Source organism: Girardinichthys multiradiatus, chromosome 1 (genome assembly GCF_021462225.1).
Source record: "Girardinichthys multiradiatus isolate DD_20200921_A chromosome 1, DD_fGirMul_XY1, whole genome shotgun sequence".
Classification (NCBI taxonomy): domain Eukaryota; kingdom Metazoa; phylum Chordata; class Actinopteri; order Cyprinodontiformes; family Goodeidae; genus Girardinichthys; species Girardinichthys multiradiatus.
Genome location: NC_061794.1, coordinates 23,911,979 through 23,933,159, shown reverse-complemented (window position 1 = coordinate 23,933,159; position 21,181 = coordinate 23,911,979). Strand labels below are relative to the sequence as shown.

Here is a 21,181-nt window from a genome sequence, read left to right as displayed (position 1 = left end):
ATGAAATCATCGTTTGAAAACTGCTTTTTATTTTTACTCAGGCTATTTTTGCTTGATTATAATTTGTTTGATGATCGGAAACATTTAAGTGCAACAAAAAAAGCAAAAAGAAAAGAAATCTGTAAGGGTGCAGTGTGCAACTATTTTCTTTTCAACAAAATCAGTCCTGGATATTCTATATAAAATCAGCCCAGTATTCAATGAAGAATGCATAATCAGCTCAAATAAGCCTAAAAGAGCAGAGGTCTTCCTGATTCCTGAATAAACAGCCGCGTTTCAATATTGACAAATTCTGTTTAATATTGTGTGATACTCTTCTCTTAAAATACAGTCTTTTCTGAGGTAGACTATTACAGTTCAAGAACATCATTATCATTTTTAAAACAGACACCAAATAAAAAGACATGAAATAAATACTTTCATGTACAATATGCTGCAAAAATGAGGTAGAAATGGTTACAGAAAATGTAAAATAACTAAGAGCAAAGTTACTGTGGTGGGCATGTTAAAAATGGACAAAATAAGAGCTTGTTTTGTTGGACAAACTGTCAGCAGAGAGGAAGAGGTGATTTAATTTCTGTAATTTAACCGGAACAATCGCTGTGGTTCTCTGAGCATTGCTGCTCAAGACAGAGCTTGTTGTGAAAAAGTGTTTTTTTTTTTTTTTTCAATTTCTGAGACTGTGGGGGTCACTCTGATTAATCAGGCTGTACGGCACGGCTGAATTCACCAGCTGGTGCGGGAAGACTGCTCTGCAATATAGGATTGCCGAGCATCAATCAGCCCACTTCGACTACGGAGGAATCTGAATAAGGGAAGACGAAAGGAGGTGGGGGGGGGTTTCAACGCCACATGGTCACTGGGGCTTGTGGCCAGAGGCAATCCAGTCTAATGAGATTGCATTTGGGGAGAGAGAAAAAGAATGATGAGGGTGGAGATTATTACATCATCCTGAAACGTACAACCGCTTTGCCTGCAAAATAGTGACTGGTCTTTTCCAGCATCTAAAGGAACCGCTGCAGGAGGAGATATATTGCTGGATTGTCTACATACTGGCTTCGTCCACCATATTCACACAGTAGTTGTAAATATTTAATCTTTAAGATGTACTGAAAGCCACATGTAACACCTTGGTCTAAACTACTAGTTGGGCTCAAAGTTTTGGGCTTAAATGCTGACCGTGCGTGCACTGGGGTTGGTTCTTTGTTTCTTTTTTATTTAGAAATAAAATTCTGAATCGTAATAGAGAGCAGACTTACAGTTGTAATCAGATTTCATGGCACCCTTGGTAAATCTATGTAAAAAACTTAAAATAAATCTGTCTTCTATTACATTAACACAATTTAAAAAATGCTAAAAACAAATTCAGAAAAATCCCTAAAACTGGTTAGTGGAAGAAAAAATCCCACTTTCAAATTTAGTTAAGCAAATAACGATATTTTGGATCATAAAGAACCAAAAGATGACCCACTTTGTTTTCTGACAGGCCAGGTGTTTATTATTCATAATCTCAAGGTGTTTCAAAGAGTTCATGATTCCATCCACTCTAACAAAAGGCCCACAGCATAACTGATCCTACATCATACTTTACACCATACTTTTAAGTGTCTTTATCTTTTTACGCACCAGAGTGTTCATTCCTCAACAGCACATTTATAGTCTCATCTGACCAAAGCACACAGCTCCAGGTCAAGTCACAATAGATGTAACCTCAACTCCACATGTTTACTTATCTCCTAAAGAACTAGTTGATATGTAGAAAGCATCTAATTTTTGTTATGGAGATTTGGGAATATTAGTTGCAGTTCTCGAACAGTGAGCTTTGTCGGGGGACTTTTACCTTCCTTACTCTATCCATGTTGCAAGATACTTATGGGCAGGGTTTTCATAGTTTTGCAGTTTCCATTAGTTTTTATTTTTATTTAGTTTTCAGATTTTAAATTCTATTTTAGTTTTAATTAGTTTTTTAGCATTTGTTTGCTAGTTTAGTTTTTTTTTTGTTGTTGAAATACTTAGTTTCAGTTTAGTTTGTATTAGTTGCAATTATAGTTTTAGTCTTTTTTGTAACACAGGTTACATACCAAATGTGAGCTTTTCAAGTGAACTTTAAGGTTCGAGAAAAAACAAACAACAACAATCGTATACTAGACTTCATAATGCATGAGACATTCAAACAAAAACTAAGCACATTATCTCTATATAAATTCAGTTCATTGTGAACACTCATTACAGTTTCCGTTAGTTTTCCTTTTTTTTGCAAAGTCTTGTTTTTATTTTTATTTCAGTTAACGAGAATGTTTTTTTCACTTCTAGTTATATAGTTAGTTTTTGTTAATGATAACCTTGCTTATGGGTCCTCATCAAGCCTAGAGGCCAGTGAGCAATAGAAATGGCAATCTGTATTATGTCATATTGCCAACTGACATTTACACATGGGGCCCGTATTGACAGGAAATGGGTTGAAAATGGGACCACCGATGGGACTGTCCACATGTTACGTAATGGTGAAACAGGTTTGATATAGGACCACCCAATCTTAAAACTAGGGCCCATATGGGACCTAGAGGTATTACACAGTGTAAACTGATTTTCTAACTTGGGACCTGGCATAGTTCTAAGTAGGATGTCACATTAGTTGTGGCAATATGATTTATATTTAATAAAACCAGGTAGGTCCAACAGAAACGACTGAGACCCACTTGGTACCCATTTAGCTTCAGCAAAATCCGTATGGGGCCCACATTCACATGTTGGCTGTGTTTGATTGCTAAGTAGAATTTCATAAAAACTCTAATCAACTTTAAAAAGTTGACTAAGTAAAAAAAAATGCTTCAGTTACATTTATTATATATTATAATCTAGCTCCCATCAAGAAACTCCTAGGGGTATTTATAACTGCTCCACATTTTGTCCCCCTAAACAAATGTACTCAGATTAAAGAATGTATTTTTCAATATTTTTCTGTGTGACTATTAGCTACTGTAATAACAGATTTAATTTTAAGGCTTTTTACACATCACACCAGTGGTGCCAACAAATGTGTTGGTGGATTGTGTAGATATTACAGAATAAAAAAACACCAAAGAGCGCATTTCCAAAGCAGTTTGTCCAACAAAAGAAGAAATATTTTCTTTTTCTACAATTTTCAACGATAATCATCACTTCACCATAAACTACAATTAAAAAAAATAAATGGTAAAGAACTGAAACAAACAAAAATGCATTATATATTCATATATAATAATACATGGATTTATGGCATCAAATAACCTTTGAAATACCTGAATTACATTCAATGTTACTCTTTGTAGAATATTCAAGTTTCTCTGCTGAGGTACAAGCCCAGCTGCAGTGGGTTTTTCACAAGACTGTCACGGTCCTCCTCGCTCCTCTATCTCACTCTCCTCTAAGACCCCAAGATTACATACATTCTTTATTTCATATTTCTGAGGTAAAGAAATTCTTCCTGAGCATTTCAAACAATATTACATAATACAAGAAAAAAAGGAGGAATAGAGGTAAGAAAACAAACACGATGTGGGACAAGCTGAATGCGCAGGTGTTGTTCTGCAGGTGGGAAACTGAATCTGATGTGGAATGTGAATTGTGAAGCAGGTTTTGGGTTAAATTGTACTAAAATGTAAGCACAGTGCAGTTGGTGAGTAGATGAGGATGCATGAGAAGTGGTTCTGCAGCAAAACATAAAATCATTCCACTTAAACAACTTTATTCCAGGATAAAGCAGGCCAAGGTCCACTTATTCTGTACTCTCAGAGAAGGTTTTTGTGTCATAGTTTGGTAAAAAGCTATTGTGAATATCAACATGCTGTGATCTTTACTTTGTTAAGACCGGTCCGTTTGGAGAAATTATCAGTGCTTTCTTATTATGTATTTGGTTTGCCAGGTTTTTGGTAAAAATGTCGCTGAAGTGTTGCTGATCCCAAGCCCTTAATGTAACAATCCAATGACTACATTGCCTGTAGGATAACATTGAATTGGATTGGTAATAAATAGGATCCTGAGAGTAGCAGCCAAAGGCCAGATTTCCCAAACCCTGATTATCCAAAATATTTGACCACATCACTTAGCAACAAATATCTGATTTTGTCCTGGACCGAGGCTAATCAGGATCTTGAAGGGTATTGAGATACCTTTCTTATTTTCCCCATTGGCCAACAAATGACTAAAACCTGTTCACCTCACTTTATCTTTGGGAAAACATCAAATATTGTCAGTGTTCTGAGCAAAACAAACAGCACACCATGTCAAGTTCCTGCCAGTGAAATAACTTGATCAGCGCTGCCCCTACCATCGAGATACCTTGGCTCTTTTGGCTGCCTAATCAGTTATTAGGAAACAGCAACAAAATATCCCCAAGGCTTTAAATGCCAAGGCAAAAACAGGGTCGCAGTGCAGTCCGAGTATGGTGACTAGCTGCTTTATCAGTGGCTATACATCTTGCTCCACTCCATACAAGTGTCCACGTCCTTTGTGGTAGTGTGTGGACACACCTTGCAAAAGGCATTCTCAAAATCTGTAAAGTCTGGAGGTTTTGGGGAAGTGGCGAGGCTGTGCATGGCTCCAGGTGGGGAAGATGCTGAGGAGAGCACTTGCTGGCTGAGCTGCAGTAGCTCCCACACTGAGAAGCCCTCAGTGCGCTGCAGCACTGCGTTCAGCTCCCTCTCGTTCAAGGTGCAGCCCTGGGGCGTCAGCGCCTGCAGCAGCACATGCTGACGGATCCCCATGTCTGGGAGGCTGACATAATACTTCTTAGCAAAGCTCTGGTGAACCGCGTCCTGCAGGAGATCCGGCCTTCCAGTGGCACACACAAGAATAACCAAACCCGTGGACCCCACCTGGGCTTTCTCCAGGGTTGTTAGCAGTACCTGCCTCAGCCCCTCATCCTCCTCCAATGCCTCCACCTGACTGAGCAGTACCACAGCGGGTTGCCGTGCCCCTGCCACCTGCAGCAGAGAACCCAGAATGTGTTCTGCCTCGAGCTTCCCTTTAGATGCCAGCATAGGTCCGCTCACACGGTAGAACGAAGCTCCTAACTGCGATGCCAATGAACGACTCAGTGTTGTCTTACCACCTCCTCTGGGACCAAACAGCAGAAGGGTTCTTGGTGGTCGCACCACTGGATTGGGCCTTAACACAGGCCACAGCAGGTCCTCTTCCAGGGCAGCCTTGACATGAGTAAGCCCAACCAGTTCAGTCCAGAGCAGTGCTGGGCTACAGTCTAACAACTCTCCATTGATAAGCTCCAGCAGTCGGGGGTCTGGGCTTTTCATAGCTTCGACAGGTGCAGTACATAACGAAGGACGTTTGAGTGGCGGGGGTCGGTGCTGCTGTTGGGTAAAGCCCTGCTCCGTCACCCCGTTCTCCCCCGCCATGCCTGCAGGGGGACTGTACTCTCCTCCGGCCCCAAACTGAGGAGACACCAAGGGCTGAGAGGAGGGCTTGCTGGGCTTGAAGGTTTGAGGATCTGTGCTGCCTGAAATGTTAAATCCATTTCCCCTGCACTCTGTTTTGTCATTCACTCTGTAGGGAGAAGTTCCTCCACCCTTTAGGGCATCATAACTGTATTTTCTGTACCGTGACCTGTTCCCGTTGTCATCCTCCTCTGAGCCCATGTCAAATGCCTTTCTTTTTAATGTCACTCCAGACTCAGATGCTCCAAGGTTGGAACTCTGGTAGCTGTATGAGCCTCCAACCACTGTGGGCCTAGAGGGGATGGGGGTAGGAGCTGGTAGACCTGAGGGGAGGTATGTCGTGGAGGGATGACTGTAGGTGGGCGCAAGGCTAGTCTGGGGTGGATATGTGCTGGGTGGGTAGTTATAAACCGGTGTGGTGGGGCTGTAGCTGGGCACCAAAGTGGGGGTAGGTTGCAGAGTGTGAAGGGAGGTGGGGGGAAGTGCTGCACTGGGCTGAGGACAGAACCCTGAGGAAAGGTAGGTGCCATTGTAGCTGGAGGGATACTCGCCTGAACCGCTGCAGGAGCTGCTGCCACTGTAGGCAGAGTCTGACAGATTGCTGTTGACTACCGACACGCTGTTCACCCCAGGGGGGCCCACAGATGTGGCAACAGTCTTGGAGCTCGAAAGACTCTCAAGGCCTCCAGGAGGAACCAAAGGGTAAGAGGCATCAGTACTGTGCGTCAGTGGCCAAGGTTCCAGCTCTGTCTTCTGCCCAAAAGCCCCCGGTTCTGGGTAAGTTCCCACTGTAGGAGGCCGGTCGTATGGTGAGTCTAGCACGCCTGCGTACTTCTCAGCGTAGCGCTTCAGGAGGTTTGAGGCTGTTAGGGCAGAGATGTCATCGTTGGCCCAGGCGTAGTTGTAGGAGCTGCGTCCACGGCCGGAGAAAAACTCCGCCTTGTGGGCTGGGGAGGAGGTGGTGGAGGAGACGTCCAGGTGCTGCTCAGGCCACTGGCTGAGGGGCTGGGCATGCTCTGGGTTCCAGTGCATCTTTAACAGGCCTGACAAGACAAATACAAAAGGACATCAAATTACTTCACAGTTTTTGACATTGTTGTATATAGACTGCTGCTGTTTCTGGAGTAACTGTATTCATGCTTATGCTGAAAAACTACAAAATAGCGAAGCATAGCTTTACTTAATTCAATGTTGTTATTATGGTTAATTATTGATTTCCTAAAATTTATTTACTCTAAACCATACAATTGAAAACTTTCCAGCTCAATACAATTGATTTTATTTTCAAATAAAACAACATAGTTTTCATCCATCCAAGTTTTATTTATGGATGGATGGATGGATGGATGGATGGATGGATGGATGGATGGATGGATGGATGGATGGATGGATGATTGATTCAGACAATGGAATGGGGAATTAGGTCTTGAAATACCAATATTGCTCCAAACTCTATTTTCTTTTTCCATACTTATCTAGATCTGGAAAACACTAAAACTTGGCAGACTGCATAGGACCCTGATATTTTTTTCCTAATAAAATGGATCCTGAATACATAACATCTTGAAAATGAATCACTCTCACTAATCACTCTCAGTCTCACTAATTAAACTTTGTGTTAATTATTTGAAATAAATATTTCAATGTTAACTTTTACTTTTTATATTAGTAACACCAGTTCTCTGCATTCTAACTAATATTTTTAAAGATTTCACTTTTTATGTTTAGATTAATAAGGTGTGAATCTGAGAGCCTTATCAAAATAAATGAATTCAACGACATCATCGCATGTTATCATGCAGCCCTCCGGGTCAGTGTCCTGCAGGTGGGAATTTTAAAAGTCTGATCTTTAACCCAACCAGCAAATGGACAATAAGCTTGAGCTTAAACGTGTTCTTCAAACACCCTTCATCACAAACGTTGCTACTGAGGGAAGAAGATTCAAGCGTAACTATTTTTAGCATCAATGAGGTGTTTAAAATTGAAATAAGTAGAAGCAAACTGAAATAAGTTATTTTAAAGGGAGTGACATCTTCTTGGAAGGTATGTCCGTTCCTTTGTGCCCACTTATGTTTTCAGATATGAAAAAGAGTCATTAAAGACATTCATACCCACTCATAACCAGGCAGGCACAACATATAACAGCAACATTTCTCTGTCTTATTCTTTTGTGTTTTCAACCTCCGTCTGTTACGAAACATGCTGAATTTGAAAACTTTGTCAAGATTTTGGAGTAAATGATCTACAGTACATTCTTTAGGAAGTGCACACAGAAACTGATGTTTACAGTTAGTATTGTTAACCATACTAACTATACAAGGAGGTTGTATGAGACATCGAAAAGACGGAAAACAATGAAGAGTGGAAAAAATGTGGGTTGACCTCAAATGATATCTACATGGTAATGTAAAGCAAAACATATCACAATTAGATGTTATCTCTTTATGTTGAAGCCCAACTGACTATTGTGTGAAAAGTGACATACGATCAAAGCCCTCTCCTCTCCATGTAATTAATGCCAAGAAGCAAACTTCCTGTCAGGAAAGGCATCTTCTGTGAGTGCTGCTGCCAAGTTTGGCAACAGAACAGTGTCAAATTTCATAAAGAGGGAGGGGAAGCTGAAGAGGAGGGCCAGGAAAACATGGAAAGTCGCAGAAAGAAAGAGTGAAAGCAAAGCAGTGGGATGGATGTATTTTGCAGTTTCCCAGCTTATGTTGGCGTAGCGATAAGACCCCTCCACTCTTCGCCCTACTAGTAGCATCTGCAGGTCTCCCAGAAGACCTATTGTTATCTCCCTGTGCATGTTGCTGTGAATGCCTGCTCTCTCCGCCCCACACCCCCACCTACCACCCACGGATACACCCACCCACAGTACACCAGTGCTTATAATGGCTTGATGGACACAAGGAGGGAAGGACAAGGAGGGTGGGTGTGTGTATGTGTATGTGGACAGTGGTTTAGAGAGAGTGAGAAAGAAAAAGGGGGTGTACTGGAAGTGCAGCATAGTGGGCTATTCATCAGAACAGGCTCCTGTGGGAACATTGGGAAGGGGGAATGACTGCTTCTCTGGCTGACTTCAGTGAGGTCGAAGCAGCTTGAAAAAAATATAACTAATGTTCTATAAATAACGTTTTCACTCCATGCATCTTTATTAAGCCTGCTTAAAAACACAAACAGGTGGTAAAAGAAATCATCCTTCAAATGTTCAGTGCATGTGCTAGTATTTCTGTATCAGCAGCATTAGATTTAGACTAGGTTAGCCCTGCCTCCTGCTCAGGCATTAGCTTGACATTCCACACATAGCTTGGCATTATCGAACTGTCACAATTTACCCTGAGGTGAGAACTGCTCCGGCCAGAGAAGGCAAGGTAAAAAGGAATAAAGCAGAAACCTTCATCGCTGCAGCTCTTTACCTTTTCCTCGAGCGGCCGCCTGATGATTCATTATTCATGGCTGTCTGTAGGTGTGAAGCCAGAACTCTTATTGCTGTTTAAATCAAATCTCAACATCAACAGCCTGAGATTCAGCTTCTCCTATCTCACTGCTAAACTTTGACCTGCGTTTTACCAAACCTCTCCGTGTGTTTTCAGATTACGCTTGTTGTTTATTCAGTCAGATGAGACCAGCGGACCAGATGGCCGTTGGATTATCATGTCCTTCATATTCAAATAGACTGCGTTAAGTTCCCAATGGCCAAACCAGTTCAAGTGCTTCGCTAAGCTTCAGACAACACACACGGCCGCACACCCACTGCAGCAAACTGTGACATTCTCACACATCTTTGCTTGCAGAAGACAGACTTGTCCACACTCAGATAACCACATTTTTCTATTTTCTTTTTTTGCTTTGTTGTTGCCTGACTTGCAGCTCTTTGTCCGGGCCACAGAAACCATGCATGTCCTGCAGGTCCTTCCCATCTGCAGCCGGACCAGTTTGCGAGCAGCCCCAATAATGGGGCCTGTGTGTGACAAAGATGGATGAGAGCCCAAGGGAGCTCATAAAACCTGCAGCAGGGAGGGAGGGATGGAAGAAGGCAGAGACGGAGGGAGGGAGAGAGGGAGAACCAGTGGATAGCAGGCGCTCCGTCCTTTCTGACGGGACTGTAGCTGACATTAGAGGACTCTCAGACGGGTTGGCTGCTGTCCACTCCATGATCAGTGTAGCACTAATACAGAGTAACACTACCCCTCCCAGCTGCTTGTGCTTACAGAGAAGCAAATCGCTGTTATTTTAAAAAAGTTATTATACTGTGACTCTGCATCATTCATCTGTAACGAAAACAGCAGGGTTTAGCCCTTTTCGTGTAATTAAATGCTGCCTTCTGCTGGACTGTGGTTTTCAGAGAAGTAATAGTCTGCAATAAACTGAGCAAGCTCTAATCTATGGTTCTGTCTAAATTGGAGCCATCATATAGCTTAATTCATGGAGAGCCAGTAAGAAAGCTAAGATTAGAAGCAGGAAATCAGGACGATGCGTGACGGCAGCAGACTCATTAGATCAACCACAGTATATGCTTCAGTGTAAGCCTTAATTGGAAATTATTTCAGACTGGCAAAAAGGCAAATACAGAGCTGGTAAAATGTGTAAATATGCATTTTGTGCTGCAGTTATGCCACAAACTCATCAACCCTCACACATGAGAACGATTATAGATAGGAGTAGAAAGAGATTATTATACTTAAAAAGTCTGACTTGATTATTTGAAAAGCTTCTCTCTGCTTCAGTAATAAATTTAATTTTATACCGTGATTATACTACGTCCTAAAAACGTATTGAATAAATATTGTTATTTTTCAATTCAGTATTGAACAGATCTTTCCTATGTTGACTGATGGTCTTCTTTGGCTGCATGGAGGCTGATAAGAACCTTCTGTCTATGCAAGCAAAACTTCCCACTCTTTGTGTGTGTTTTCTTGGCCCCAGGAGAGACAGATGTTCCTCTGCTGACCGCCTTACTGTCTGTGCAGCCTTTGTGGTGGACAACCATCCAGCAGACGTGCATGGATCGAACAATCCAGTTGGCCCTGAGACAAAGCCGAAGGGATCCTATTGTCAGGGGCCTGTCTAATTATGGAAATCTTATTAATCTATTCAGGAGCAGTTCACTGACAGCTTTTGTGTCAGCCTGGGATTTATTGAGGGACCTGTGTGAGCTGCATCCTATGGCAGGAGTGTGGGATGAAGGCAGCGGCATAGCTCTCTTCAGCAGTTTTAATTTTAGGAAGGTAAAAATGTTATATTTTATCAATTCCAACTTGGGATTTAACACACTCAGATCTGCTATCTATAAGGTCCCTGAATCTGCTGCTTATTCCACAAAACAACAGTAGTTCCATAAAGTAGGTATTACTCCCAACTCTTGTGGTTTCCCATAAAAATATTACAGGTTTAAGGTGAAAAGTTGTCTTGGCCTGAAGCCTTGAGCTGAAGGGACTCATTGGTGTTTTATTGCTCCCCTGAGCTTGCTTTCTCCTTCTTCATTCCCGGCATTTTTATTTTCCATGCCTCGAGGAACAAAACATACATGGATGCAACAAGCCTTCTGGGACTCTGTGCTATTAAAATGTGCCGATTGTGAAGGGGGCTGCTTGTAAACAGCAGCACTTTGGATCAATTCAATCAGGGTCCACTCGGCTTTCAGCTACACCTCCATTCACTGATAAGAAAATATACCTAACCACTCTACATCATACACCTCTATAGTGAGGCAGGAGTTAGGAGGAGCAAAGTGTACTATAATAACAAGATGCAAATTAGGCATATAATGCTTAAGATAGTTGCATAATTAAAAAAATATGGAAATTCATTAAACTGATGTGCTATTTGGAGAAAGTGGAAAGCAAGTATTATGGCAGCTTTAAGGCAATTCAGTTTGGACAGAAATCACAGAAATAGCTCGTTCTTAATAAAACTTTCAAACATAGTGGTGGCAATAGACAAAATAATTACCAAAATGGCAAAAAAAGGCCTGATACACCTTCACTGTGCATCATGTCACATGTGAACAGCAGTGATTTTATCACAATATTTTCTAATATTTATTGCAATGACAATAAAAGTGACAATAGAAAATATTTGAAAATTCAAAACATAAAAACTGCCCTTAATGAACTGATAACTAATTCTTATCCCGACACTGCTGTCACCTAGCTTATCGCACACCTGAGCAGCACTTGACTGAGCTTTGTTTGATATGTGTCAATTACTAAAGGTGAACATCATTATGATGTCAAATGCAGAAATGCACTCAGAGTTTTGTGGACAACAGCCAATCTACATTTATTTTTGACCTGCCAAAACCAATATAAGCCCATTCTGATTTCACATGAAGAACTATAATATAATATAATATAATATAATATAATATAATACATAATAATAATGTGTATTGGTTTTGCCATTATTTTAAAACTAAGACAAAATGATTACACCGTTGACAATTTTAACTGGTTTTAGCACAGTTAGTATTAGTAACTATAAACATCATTTTCCCTAGAGAACGTAAATTGTTACCTTAATTTTGAGATTTCTAAAAGGCTACCGACATTTTCAAATCTAGCAAGTTTCATGACAGTCAGAGATCTTAAACTCAAAACAATAAAACAGAGCAACTTTGGTGCAATATGTAAAGTTGAATGTCTTGCCTTCTCTCACTTTCTCACAGCCTGAATGAACATCAGATATATCTGGACACCTGACTTTATTGCTAAACACTTCACTGATAAAGAAAATATCCAACTTTTAGTTTTCCAAAGTAACAACTTTACCCTCAAAAATGTTATTGTCGCAACCTGGTAGTGCTAATGTAGTGCGTTCACTGATCAGATAAAGATCTGATGTTAGAGTTTCTAAGCCAGTCAACAATAAGAGTTAATCAAAGCACAGCTAAGCCTAAAATGTTTCATAGACTTACATTTAACATTATTTTTATTCAGCCAAAACGTTTGTGTCTGAAAGGAAATGAAGCAATCATCTCTTTAAAAAATAATAAAAAAACAGTGTGAAAGCAGTATTAGTTTTGAAAAAAATAAAAATATATAAATGTATTTAATTTAAATTTTTACTTTAAAATATGCATGTCGAAAAATATTTATACACCTTTCAATATTTATTGGAATAAAATCTACATCGATCAAACCCTTCTGTGTGTTGCCACTGGTATATTGAGAGGTTGGAATGCCTCCTTACCATCACCTTAATCTTTAGCAGCTCCCTCCACAGATTCTGTCAGATTCAAATGAGGACTCTGACTGGTCCACTTCAAAATGTCAATATTATTTCCAGTCAGAAGAAACATACTGGGAAAATTAAAAGATTACCATAAACCTAAACCTGCCAGGGGTATGAATACGTTTGAGCCTAACTGTAAAAATCGTCTGATTCTGATTACCAGCTAATTTCTTGCTGCATCCTTTATTTGATGGACATCTGCTACTATATGTGAAAACAAGTTGGGAATAACAGACTTAAGAAGATATTCGGATAGTTATTAATGTGATGACTGACTCTTACATAAAACTAATTGATTAGCAATTGAAAAAAATCTGATTTAATGTTCACAAACATGTGAGGCAAACAATCTCTTGCACAATGTTTTTTTAAAACCTCTGCGATCACAAGTTTAGCATAAAGGACATACCAGGACCTGTTATTTATGTGTCAGATCTTGATTTGTCATTAGAAGGCCCCTGAGTCCTTTGTTTTCAAGTTCACAGTGATTTATGATGGTAATATCAAACAGGACATTCTTTCTGGGCTCTTCACCGTGACATACTGCCAGCCAGTCGTAAAAGCACCAACCTGAGAGGCCAACTGCATTTTACAACATGGTTGTGGGAAACAGTACAAAATTGTCTTAAGGCCGTCTTCCACTCTGCTATAAAATACACTTTTGAATTGCATCAGTACAACACAACTATGGTAAGATCTCCAACTGTATTACTGCTTTACATTCAGTGTCAAATTTGCTAAACGTTTTAAAACTAAAAGATACTAGGATATTGTGTGAGGTTCTGCTAAACAGCTACAAAAAGAGGTGCAAGGTGAGCCTTTGAGAGCATTTTGAAATGACCTGAAGACACAGGTATAACGTGTCTTCTTGAAAGCAGGGATCACCTTATATCATCCATGAATCAATGGTCATTGTTGGGGAAAATCATTATAAATCCAAGAACTAGTCACAGGCCTACTATCACTCAAAGGAAACACAATCCCAGACTCACTGTGCCTCAGTCTGGCTCACATGCTCTCTCTTTCATTGGCCTAAGAAGATGTAATAACAGAAGAGTGCAGGAGATGTGGTGTGGGGTTTTCACACCTGCTGCCCTGAGTTTAAACACGGATCATGAGTCCTGTCCCAGGAGAAAAAAAAACCTCTGTCTCCTGCAATGGCATTGAGAGATGTCCTCTGTGTGTCTCTTCTCCTTCCCTTCGCTGTACTTGAGATCTTTGTTTCGTGTCTCACTATGACAGTTGGACTTTCTATTTTATGCTCTGACCTCCTCTGGGAATGTTCCAGGCCAGCTGTCAGAAGTGTTTAGTCAATGTGTCGAGATAATTTCATTTAATAGAAGAACAAACCATTAACGAAGGGCTTAGAAAATAAATTATGAAATAAAACTACACTTCACTGTTATAAATTTAACAAATCTCCATGTCAGACAAATAGTTATTGTCACTACAGCTTGTTTTTCTCTGGGATGGATGAACAAGAACAGCAGCCAAACTACTTACATTTGTTGACAATTGATTCACTGAGGGTTTGGAATGGCTAATGACGATGCAGCAGGAAGGCTAGGTCCCATCTAAAAGCGCGCTCTTTTCTCAGCACTCAGCAATAGTAGAAAGCCTTAGGAATAATTGCTGGATGCGTCACTTTGTGCTCGTAATTTTAGAAACAACCCCCCCCCCCATTCCCCGAACCTGCTAACGCACGTCCACAAATGGCAGAAGCCGAGTGAAGCCCACCCACCCCCTATCCCCTCTTCCCTTCAAGAGCAAAAAACAGGGTCTCTATTTTTTGTGGCTGCAGGCTGGCTTTAGGTCATTCTGTCCACTAATATATCAAAGAACAGCTGTCCTAATGGCTCTGTGATGACCATTCGCCCCCTCCATCTGTCTAACCCAACCAATCTCCCACTCTGTGGCTCCATCATTTCCATCCAATCTTCCTCTGTTTTCTCCTTACTCCCTCCTTCCCATTTCTGTCCAAATCACCTGGGCTCTCTCTGCATCTCTTAGATTTGGTGTTATCTGGTATATGCACAAATTAGGCAAAGCTCAATACATTACACTGCTGCACATGCCACACTGGCAGAGTTTTGATCCCCCACACTACAAACACCTAATGGCAGTAAAGTATTTCTAATGTGCATTAATTTACTAATTAGCTGTGTTTGTGTGCAAAAGCACATCGCACTATTATGCTCTGAATTTCTGCTGCTTCAGGAATTTGGTGAAGTGCAGCAATCCCACTGAGCCTCAACACCCCAGCTTCTTAATTGGACCCTTAATGGGAGCGGAGGTCTTCTTAATGAGCTGATAAACCCCTTGAGAAATAAAGGCACCGGGCCCTGTGAACTCACAGAAGCATGGGTCCCTAAAAACATCTTTTTTTTCCCCCTGCAATACATGCACAAAACAACATGCACATAACCGCACACTGGAGGCTAATTAGAGCCAATTCACACCCACACTAATGATCCTTGCTCTTATTCACACACAGTTTAGCGGGCTGTATATTTACTCAAAGACCTCACAGGGCTCCCCACAGCAACACTCATACCACTCTGCCTACAATGGGGATAGATGCTGGCGTGGCCCTCCAGCCAACTCTTTGAGGGGCCATGGGATGAGATCAACTGCTCTAAAACAAGGACCCAAAAAAACAAAAACAGAGACAGGGAGAGAGAGCAAAGACAGGGGTCAGTCAGAGGAGAGCAGTAAAAACTGCCAGACTGGACTTGTGTGTAGTCATTCTGTGTGCATGTGTGCTGCTTTAAAAGAAAAGGTATCACTCCACCAGCGGGGGCCCCCAGCAACAAGAGTTAGGGCACTCCTGGGTTGGGGGCCTGGGACTGATTTAAGAGTGTGTTTGAAGTGCAGATTACAGATTTTTGCACCAAATCCCTCCAGGAGTATCCATGGCCCCTGGAATCTCTCTCAGGTTTCGTCTTAGCTCCGTCAATAGCAGTTTCACCTAGCTTGAGGTATTCTTGACTGGCCGCAGACAAGGACCAATGGCGTGTTGTGTGTACAAGTCGTTGTCATATGTGGCCGAAGGAAGCAGGAATTCTCTACATTCCCATAAAGGGGCATTCCAACATGGAGGTGAGAGTCTTCACATGCTCTGCATACATACAAAGTCTTTCTCTATTATGAATCCGGTCTTTAACTAAGAGCTGCTGTATCACTAGCATGCACATGGGTGAGTCTGTGTGTCACTGGTCTGAGAGTAGACAGTGTGACTACCTCACACCGCTGTGCGTACTCACGTGAAGCTCCTTTCTGCAAACACACACTAGCAGGCTGTTCTGAAATGACCTTGATAACAGAGCTACGCTGTACATGGGAACCTACCAAGCTGTCGGACAGAGAAGACCACTGCAGCCAGTCGTAAAATGAACCCCCTCCACAACGGTTCAGGAGATTCCAGTTAACCAGCAGTGAGCCGTCTGAAGGCAGACTAACATTCCCACCATCCGTCTGTGACATTCTTAAACCTGTTCTTCACTCCAGGAGGACTAAACCTTTTCAGTCAAAATGGACCTGCAAGGTTTAGAATCTCATGGGACAAGTTAAAAAGGCCTGGTGAGAAGCAGAACAAGCATGGATGTTCTAGCAATCCAAAAAGTTCTCTCAGTGTTCTCCAAACATGAAAGTTATTTTGCTATGGCCATTGAAAGGAAAGGCAAATCCAAAAAAGTGTGACAGGGGTATTAGAATAGCAATGATAAAGATTTTCCTCACAAGTCTAGTGTTTTGGTTTTCTTTGAGGTCTAAACTGCTGTTTAAAATTTTTACAGGGTCCGTTTTTTCCTCTGTGCATCAATACAGATTATTATAGATATAATACAATTATAGAAAGTTATGGTTTCAAAACCATTAACATTTTCAATCATAATGTTTTAATCATTTAAATTGCTATTAATAAGATACCAAAGAAAGTGCCGGAGTAAATGAGCACAGAGTGATGCAGGATTCCGCTTCCCCCACAAGTTGCTGCACATGGCCGTTAAGCTGGCTGAAAGCCTGGTACACTTCTCCCTCACTTACAAATTCAACTATTTTTAATATTAAGTCAATGTATCAACATTTAACTAATGAATAAATGTCATATATTACAATATTAGTAGCAGTAGGAATAACTGCTGCTTTTCTTTTTATAATTAAGGAAATTAGGTTGTGTTATACAGTTTTTGTTTTATCAAGGTCATCTTACTATGAGAATCTGCTACCCGTGTCTACTGCTGGTCGACATGTTTATAAGCTAAAAATGGTGGGAGTTCTAAATTATTATTAACTTGAAGAACAGAAAACAAGATCTGAATTTTTAGCATTTGACTTGCTGATCATCTGAAACATATCGACATGTACTTGACCAGCTGATCGAGGGAACATCGACTGATTCCAATTTCAAGCAAATTGACTGGAGCATCTCTAATGAAAGTAACTGTCAAACATCTGCTTGTGATGTTTTAATGGCCCACACATCTGCGTATGCTGCCACTTCAACTCACTTTTACCACGTTAGTGGAACAAACAGACGTTTCTACCATCAATTTTAAAGTAATATTTTTTAAATTAACCTTTCTGTTTGGTTTCTCCCTCCTTTCTTGTAACTGCCATGCCAATAATGGTCCATTGAGGCGAGTTAAAGAGCTGGGAAAAAGGGGCTCTTGAGAATGAGGCCACAGAGGCAGGCCCCTGCTGGTCACCAAACAATGCTGTTTTGGAGAGCCCGATCACTGGACTCCTATGAGGCCTGGAGGGAGGCTGCCCAGGGGGGAGCGGTGGCACTGGACATGTCAGTTATTAGGTCAGTATTGTGGGAGAAAATGAGAGGGAGAGCAGTAGAAAGTGTGTGCAGTGGTAACTCCTGCTTTGCTATATTGGTAAAATTACACTTGCTTAGTTAAGGGATTTTTGCAGCTCAAACCATCATCCCTCCATCCTTCCTCTGTTCCTCTTCTGTGCCACAGCTGTTTTCTACTGGCTGCTGAAGAAATATTCTGTGCTCAAGGTTTAGCGTTTCCAATCTGCGTGTCAAAGAAACGTCCCGTCTCTATGCTGAGGTCGACTCTTAGCCAACGGTGCATCTCTCGCTCTGTTTGCACACATGTCCACTCCCACTTATTTTGTGAAGTGAGAGCCCATTGATTGAGACAAAGTCCAACTAAGTCAAGTATGGCTCTGTGGTGTGTAGTTTAGAGAGGAGAAAGAAAAGAGTGTCTTACTCACTATAAGGGACAATGGGACTCAGCATTCTGTGGAGCTGGTCTCAGTAAGGAGGAATGCTGTTTCATGAATGCCAGCTAAGGTTAGCGCCGGTCCAGTTGTGGTCCGTCACTGGCATGAGAGCGCAATGATAACAGAACAACCCTGAGAGAGACAGAAAAAAAGAGAAAATAAAAAGAGATGAGACAGCAATGTTAAGCAACACTTTCAGACGAGTCTAAACACACCGAACCAAAGCACGATAGAGTTACAGACCAACCTGAGAGCCCTATCGGTGTAACAAAACCAGAATTCACACTCCCTGTCTCACTGACTCAAGCAAACAGCCAGCCAAATTCAGACACACAAGGGCATTCATTACAGGCAGGCATTAAGCTGATTGTGGAGCTGTGTCCAGCCTCTAAAGAGGGTTTTCTAAATCTGCCTCACAAAAAGACTCATGCATACCAGTGCTTCGTGCTCTGGGGTAATAAAGACTGCATTCTTGGGACAGCAAATACTTTTGGAGCTCCATACGCCAAATGCAGACAAAAGATATTTCCTTTCAAGCTTGAAGGACCAACATATCTGATAAATAATAGATCCTGGATTAAGTTTTATGACAGGGTGAAATCATACCTTTCAGAAATGGAGAAAAACATACTTTAATAGACTTTAAAAAGCTAAGTCAGAATACATTTGTAGGAAATCTCTATTTTGGTTTGGACCATTTTATTAAAGCACAGATTAAAAGGCAGGTAATTCTAGTTTAAATTGCTTCATTCTCATATAAACTATAAGAGGCTTGGAAATGTTTACAAAAATGTGCATTTCCACATTGAAATTTAAAAGGAATCATTTCTGAAATGTTGACAACTTAAATCCTTAAAGAAAATACCATTAATATGCACACAATTTATTCCATAGATTCAACCGACTTTCTCAGACAACAATAATGCACATTGAAGTAACATTATTGTAATAGATGCACAGATACCCTGTTTAAGACAACAAGAAAGCCATGTATTTACATCCCATCATTCACATGAAGGAGATATTATGCAATGACCCCCTTGGCTCGTCTCTGGACGCCAACAGGCTTCACTCCGGCAACAACAACCCCCTCCGCTTTAAACTGACAGCCAACTTTTACCACTCGCAGCCCAGAATAACAGTCTGCGATGCAGCAGCAAACCACAGCTTCCATTTTAAACAAACATAGACTCTTTGCAGGAAGAGGGTCTGTTGGCATAGGGAAAAACACCTAATGGTCAGTTGCTGAAGAGAGGAGAGAGCGGCTTCAAAAGGGCTTGGTTCCAGTCAAACAGTGGGGATACCAGCTGGCTGTGACAGCAGATCCACACAGAGATGCAGAGAAGACAAGCGGCCTTACCTATTCATGCCTGCATGTCCTCCATCAGATCTGAAAGCACTAGGATAATCCCTGGATCTGACTGGACCCGTGTGTGCACTGCTATGCTTTTTTCCACATATGGGACACAACTCTCCTTTTTCCCTCCCTCCCTATCTCTCTCTCTCTCTCTCTCTCTCTCCTACTCTCTCTCTCTCTGCTTCTCTCTCTGGCCAGTGACAACAGAGGTAGCACTTAGCTCCCATCCCCCATAGATCTCCCATCCCCCTCCCCTCCTTCTCTCTCTTTATGCTAAAAGTATTTAAGTAGGAAGAGCGAGAGAGAAGGAGGGAAGGGCAGCATGTAGGGTGTGTACTGACCAATCATTCTCAGATGGAGAGGCCACTGGTACACTGAAGTCTGGGATCAGCAGACAGTGAAACCAGTTTTGGGTTGGTAGTGCAAGTTTGGTTTGGCTCGAAGGATTAGTGTGGAATATTAACAGTGCATAGATACTGGTGGAAATCTCTACTTCTTCTTCGTAGGGGTACTAAAAACCAAATAAAGTTGCTTAAAAAAGTCAGAAACTAATTTCTGTGCTAAACAAATTGCACAGAAAAAAATGTCACATCACCAGTTGGTTAATGTTGTCAGACAGCCCAGCTTTGTTAATAATGAGTTGAAAATTCCAGGCAACGCAAAAAGAGATGAAAAACTGGAAAATGTGGTTTTGCAAGCAGCAGGTCAATTGTTTTTGGGGATTAACAGCTGCTTGAAACACACATGGACCTGCTATGTGCTTTGGGTTGATCTAAGTGCAAGCAGGAGGCATGCATAAAAAGCAAACTTACAAAAAACGTCATGAAAGAGAAAACATCATGAAAAAAATGGTCGAGATTCCATCAAGGAATGCTTAAAACAGGGAGCCTAAATACTGGGAGCATGACTACTGGAGTGGGAACAGGGGAGACTGATTCATTGAATGTAGAGCAGCTGTGGGGGAGCATTAACTGAGGGAGACTGGTAGAGAAATGGCAAATCAGGCAATTTTCCACCAGAGGTAGGAAGAGTAGCCAAAAATTTTACTCAAGTAAGAGTTGCGTTACTTCAGAATAATATTACTCAAGTAGAATTAAAAAGTATGGTGGAGTAAAACGACTCATAGAAATCCATTTATTCCCCCAAAACGTTAGTCAAGTAAATGTAACCAGTTATTATTACCCACCTCTGATCAAGACTAGCAACGTCCTCCAGTCCCTTTATGTTGCATTGGATGGCAGAGCCATGCTATTTAGAGCCTGCAGCACGTTTTTTACGTGTTCAGTCCTCACAATAAAAATCTGAATCAGCAGGTCAGGTCTCAAAGAAAACAGGAATATCAATGTGGGCAATATCGCGAGTGCAAAAGACTGCTTGGATACAACATTTGGTAAGTCATTATATTTAGATATATTCAGTTAGGTTGACTTTCCCTCCCACTGATGCCAAAAAACTGAAAAAGATTTTAGTGATGATGAAAAGAAGGAGAAGAATTACTTGAATTAATTACAAACAAAATCACAAACAAAATCACAATTTTCAATGGTAAAACCTTTTTTGTATTTTTCTTAATATAGTGCAGCCCTAGTTTTGGAAAGGTAGAAATTGCATGTGTGTGACTGCTCTCAGTGACTATTCAACAATGAATTTCACTAGTTAAAAATCTCTTCACCCACATGTACAGAGCATAGGTGAACAGAAGTTACAAATATTTACCGCAGACAAAGATCTGTGGAGTCAGACCTGTCGGACAGTTTGTTTTGCACCTGTGTGTGTGTGTGTGTGTGTGTGTGTGTGTGTGTGTGTGTGTGTGTATGTGTGTGTGTGTGTGTGTACATTTTTAGCCTCTGCTTTCAAAGTCCACCTCAGTTAGGCCTCACAGACCAATGTACACAAATGTAACTTTGAACAGAGAAGCAGTAGA

The 21,181-nt window shown here is 41.2% G+C and overlaps 1 protein-coding gene across 2 annotated transcripts; it reads right to left on the bottom strand.

Moving 5' to 3' along the window:
- Nucleotides 1–274: 274 nt before the first annotated feature.
- Nucleotides 275–19,401, bottom strand: fignl2 (fidgetin like 2). Of its 2 annotated transcripts, XM_047374198.1 has the most exons (3): nt 19,261–19,401; nt 17,892–18,032; nt 275–6,475 (listed from the first exon to the last, which is right to left on the bottom strand). In XM_047374198.1, the coding sequence occupies exons 2-3, from the start codon at nt 17,914–17,916 to the stop codon at nt 4,443–4,445; spliced, it is 2,058 nt and encodes a 685-aa protein (XP_047230154.1). In that variant the 5' UTR covers nt 17,917–18,032; nt 19,261–19,401; the 3' UTR covers nt 275–4,442. The 2 variants fall into 2 exon arrangements, with proteins under 2 accessions (XP_047230154.1, XP_047230163.1); XM_047374207.1 differs by lacking the exon at nt 19,261–19,401 and having other exon boundaries at nt 17,888–18,025.
- Between the last annotated feature and the right edge of the window lie 1,780 nt (nt 19,402–21,181).

What these genes read in the sequence shown, in the direction of transcription:
- fignl2 (XM_047374198.1), bottom strand. Translation starts at nt 17,916, where the DNA reads ATGCTGAGTCCCATTGTCCCTTATA. An exon ending in GAGTCCCATTGTCCCTTATA is followed by an intron (nt 6,476 to 17,891) that starts GTGAGTAAGACA and finishes TTGTCTTGTCAG; the next exon opens with GCCTGTTAAAGATGCACTGG.